At 54.9% G+C, this 5,192-nt stretch overlaps 1 protein-coding gene across 1 annotated transcript in view; it reads right to left on the reverse strand.

The window, feature by feature from the left end:
• The window catches only part of IL6R (interleukin 6 receptor), a 56,246-nt gene that overhangs the window by 18,765 nt on the left and 32,289 nt on the right, over positions 1-5,192 (reverse strand). Inside the window, exon 2 of the mRNA XM_025040848.1 lies at positions 1,002-1,353. Coding sequence (XP_024896616.1) covers positions 1,002-1,353 — 352 coding nt within the window. The remainder of the gene's footprint in view (positions 1-1,001; positions 1,354-5,192) is intronic.

Below are 5,192 nucleotides of genomic sequence, written 5' to 3' on the forward strand. Positions count from 1 at the left end.
GTGAGGCGCTCTAGAGCTTGCCTTTCCCCGCTTCTCCTGGGAGCACTTGGCTCGCCCCCCATTCCCCAGCCCTGGCGCCATCTGTGGCTCAGGACGTGGACGGCCACAGAGCCACACGCAGCTCAGTGGTGACGGGCGGCGCCCAGGGGCCGACTTGTCCACAGGGAGCGAGAACCACCAGAAACAGGGGCTCGGGCACCCCGACAGCCTGCTCGTGTGGTCCTGGGCCCGCCCAACTCCTCCTCAGTGTCCTACTATAAAATTAAGGGACGATCCATAATAATAATAACACTGCTTCCTCCCTCCCTCACAGGGCCACCGGGACGGGGGCATGACACAACGAGGAAGAAAAGGCCTCGCACGGGGCCTGGCACACAGGGCACCTGGCTCCGTGACATCTTCATCTCCATGAGATGGAGCCAAGAACCTGCCAATTCTAAAAATAAAAACGGTTCCTCTGAGAGCTGGTATGTGCTATGCAGTTTTCAGCACCCTGCATACACGTGTGAGTGCGTGCACACACACACACACGCACACACGCACGCACACACGCACCCACACACGCACACACACACGCACACACGCACGCACACACGCACCCACACACGCACACACACACGCACACACGCACACACACACACACGCTCGCTTAGCCTTTGCAACAACTCTGAGGTCAGGTAACAAAATTAACCTTATCCTACGGAAGAGGGAACAGTGGGCAGGAGCTGAGCTTTGAAGAACAATTCAAACCCAGGCCTCCTCGCCACCGGCCCCCAGGCCATTCGCCAGTCCTCCTCAAGCCCTAACTGCATGGCAAGGCCAGCTGGACCGGTCCCCACCAGCGGGAATCTGCGCCAGCCTCGCTGGCAGATGTCAGCGGGCCTTTTCCCAAACTCCGTGGGCCACGGAAGTAACAGGAGTTGAAGGGTCAGGCGGGGAAGCTGTCTGGGAGGCACAGGGCCCGCAGGGAGCTGCCGCGAAGGCCCCGAGGACCTACTCACCCTCCACCAGCAGGTGCACGGTCCCGGCCCAGCGGCCATCCTGGTAGCACAAATAGTTCCCAGAGCTATTGAGCTGCACGGACCTCAGGAGCAGTGTCCTCCCCATGCCGGCCCAGCGGCTGTGGTGGGAGCCTGCGCCCCGACTCCTGAGCACCCAGTGGAAGGTGGCGTTGTCCCTCGGGTCCCATCCCGGGCAGGTCAGGTTAACACTGGCCCCGGGCCTGCTGGTCAGCACGTCGTTTTCCACCTCTGGGGAGACAGAAGACACTTGGTTGGCCCACAACCGACCGAGGAGGGGACTTCGTTTCTGAAGCGGGGCAGCCACCAGAGGCTTCAGTACCAAACACCCCGACTACAGCAACGGCTTGTGGGGGGGCGTCTCTGGGGAACCCCACCCCAGGCCCGCCCTCTCCAGCCGGCCACCCTACTCCTTAATCAGAAGGCCCTGCGAGGGCCTATCACTGTCCACGGCGTGGAGTCCAAGATTAAAGGAACAAGTAAACTTTTTTTTCTTTAGGTTATAGATTCGTGGGCTCTGAGGTATAAATTAGTCCGAGCCTCTCGGACTGATTTATTAACCAGTCAAGCGGCCGAGGGCCCCGAGGCCAGAGAACACGGCCGGGTCCACGTTACGTCCACCTGGTCCTTCAGACCAGATGTCCCACCACTTAACGCACAGCAATAAATCTGGCCTGGCAGGCGAGTCCTAGTGTCTCTCCAACCTGCAAAGCGTTCTTGCTTGGGCGGACAGTTGTTTTTTGTGTGTTTTTTTGTTTTGTTTTGTTTTGTTTTGTTTTTGTTTTTCCTAATTTTGTAATTTTTCACTTACACTTGATGCACAATATTAATGTCAGGTGTACAACATAATGATGAGACATGAAGATAACTTATGAAGTCATCGCCCCAATAAATCTAGTACCCAGCTGGCACCGTACACAGCTCTACAGTATCACCGACTGTGTCCCCTACACTGTACTTTACATCCCTGTGACTACTCTGTCACTGCCAGTTTGTACTTCCTAAGCCCTTCCCCGCCTCCCCCATCTGACAACCACCAGAATGTTCTCCGTGTCTATGACTTCGTTTCTGTTTTGATTGTTGTTTATTTTGTTTTCTAGAGTCCGCACGTATGTGAAATCATATAGTATTTGTCCTTTTTCTGTCTGACTTATTTCACTCAGCACAATACCCTCTAGGTCCGTCCACGTGGTTGTAGGTGGCGAGATTTCATTCTTTTTTATGGCCGAGTCACGTTCCATGGTTTATATATATACAAACCACTTCTTCATCCATTCATCCTTCGATGGACACCCAGGTTGCTTTTAAGTCTTTACTGTTGTAAGTAATGCTGCAGTGACCAAAGCTAGGGGCTGGGGGTGCAACGCCGGTCACAGCCCGGGGGCCAGGGACACGGGCATCAGAGGGACAGAGGCGGCTTCTGCCGGGCATCGGGCGCTGCCTGGCTACACAGACCACCCTTGCACTTCGTTCTCACTCTGCCGCCTGGCGTGGCAGCCCTCTTCCTGGCAGCGCCCACCGAGGCTGCGGGGAAGGGACCACGCGAGGCCAGAGTGGCGGCCGGTCATCTGTGCAGTTTTCCCTTCGCCGCCAGAACCCTGGAGTGTGTGCGAAAGCGGCTGAACCCCACCGTGCAGTGGCGAGTCTGGGCGGGTTCCTCAGACCTCACTGTCCCGCACCGTGTCCCACACTCACCTCCCTCCGGACACTGGAGGCAGACAGACCCTGCCCTCAGGCCAAGAAACAGAGCCGCATTCACTGCCACAGGACACAGGCTCCCTGATCATCGCAAAACCCCTGTGCCCAGAAGCTGGAGGCCGCTGAGGCTACTTCCGCGCCCAGAGGGCTTAAAAGGGCCATAAACAGCCCTGATCGCAGCTTGCCTTGCTACCCACCCCCATTACTGAGATTCGACACACGGCACGGTGTCAGTAAAGAGTGTACAGCGTGATGACCTGACTTAACACATATTGCGAAATGATGAGCACTATAAATTTAGTTACCCACCAAAAAAGAGAGAAAAAATGCGTTTTTCAGCTTGTGATGACGGCTCAGGATCTACGCCTAATGGCTTTCTGACGGACCCTGCAGCAGCTAACCGAGGCCATCGCCCTGGAGGCCGTGACCTCGGTTCCGACCCGTCTTACAATGGGCACCCACTTCACCCCCCACGCACGGCCCTGGGACCACGAAGCTGACCTCTCACGGGTATTTTTGTTTTGTTTTGTTAGATTCTACATATAAGTGAAATCGTACAGTATTTATCTTTCTCTGATTTATTTCACTTAGCTTAACGCCCTCAAGGTCCATCCATGTTGTCGCAAATGGCAGGATTTCCTTCTTTTTAATGGCTGAGTAATATTCCGCTGTATGGACGGAAAAAAGGGCTGCAGACTGAACCTGACGAGCTCAGGGGGAGGCCGGCCCGGCGGGCCCTACAAACTCTGCGACCGAGAGTAACCACACGGGCGGCCTGAACACGAAAATTCCTAACCTACTGTGAGTCACGATGGGTGGTCCCGTCCTAGGCCTGTGGCCTCCTTGACGAAGGTCAGCCTTTACCTGAAGTGTCTGCCTACCAGTCTTTTTGCATCTAAGATAACAGACCTTCCGAAGGTCAGAGTCGGCTCCTCCTCCAGACCCTTCAGGGTACCACCTCCCACCTGAGCACAGAGCCCCTCACTGTCCTCCGGTCCCCGGGACCATCTAGGTGTGAACGTCACCTGGCCTGCACCCACAGGTGTAGGAGAAGTGTGTGTCCCTCCGTTTTGCTTTTCATCCCATCCCAGAGACCCCCCCCCCGGCTTTCCCTCACCCCCTTAATGCACCACCAAAGGGTTTCACGTGACCCGCTCCGTCTCCTCCTCTGATGCTAACATATAAAATAAGGTCAAAGGGCCGTTGTCCGGAGCGTTTTCTCAACATCGAGATTTCCCTTCCTGGCAATTGTTGTCAGTTTGGCTCCTAAACATAAAAATTCCGTACAGGTTTGGCTGTTTCTTACATAGACAACTGTCTTGTCTATCTTAGATAATACAGCACACGTTTGCCTGCACACATTAAATAATAATATATTTCCGGCACTTCATATTTTGTTTGTAAATGTATTATGTAATATTTCACACCTGCGAATTCATGTGTCATGTACACGGAACTTGTGAAGCAGAAAACACCCCAGGCTCCTACCAATCATTGTCTCTGAAACGCCCCTCTGCTTCCGTGCCCTCCAGCCTCCCTCCGAGACAGTGCTCTGTCTTGGGGTGATCACGCCCTTACTTTTAAAAATAGATTTGCTACTTGTGGATCCCCAGATTTCTCTCCGTTTTGCTTGATTTCTAAGCTCCGTGTAAGTGGTCTGTATGTAGCCTTCCTTGTCACATTTTTACATTTCTCGCGTTTCTACGATTTATCTAAGTGTAGCTATACTTCCTTCATTTTTGCTGCTGTGTAATACCCCATTGTGCAATTACTGTAGATCATCCCCCACTGAGGGAGATTTGGGCCATTTCCAGTGTTTTGCTAAAACCGAAAGGCGTGGCTACCGACCTTCTCGCACTTGGCTTCGGTGCCTTTGCCCGAGAGAGTCCCCCTGAGTGGATTTGCTTGTCCCAGTGCGCGCACGTGTCCTAGTGTGCGCGCGTGTGCCACACCTGTCTGCTTCCTCCGTCACTGGACACACACTGAACTACGGCTCGCCACAACCAGGCCACACAGTGCCATCTGCGCCCGAATGCGGTCGAGTTTAAATGACCCACTGACGCTTCTAATCACCACATCGACATTTTCACGTTTCCACTTCCCACTCGATAAAGCGACTGTAAGGATAAAACGCAGCAGGGACATCCGGCTCATGCACAGATCACCACGCCTGTAGGGACAAAGACGGAGACACAGCCGACGCAGGACGGCGTGCGGGCGGGCGGGTGGCCTCCCCGCACAGAGCTCACGGCAGACAGCCCTCCACCGGCCGGGGGCGGAAATCAGAATCGTGGGCAGTCGAGGAGCGCCGAGACACCGGGCACATGTGGCAGCCTGCATCGGAGTCCAAGGAGGCGTCAAGGACCACACATGGCTCGTCCCCTCGCTGACGCTTTTCACACGGCACCGTCCTCGACTGCACACAGCTCCCCGTCCCCGGCCGTGACGACAAGGCTCTGAGCACTCATCGGAGTT

This window comes from Pteropus alecto, unplaced genomic scaffold, assembly GCF_000325575.1.
Source record: "Pteropus alecto unplaced genomic scaffold, ASM32557v1 scaffold49, whole genome shotgun sequence".
Classification (NCBI taxonomy): Eukaryota; Metazoa; Chordata; class Mammalia; order Chiroptera; family Pteropodidae; genus Pteropus; species Pteropus alecto.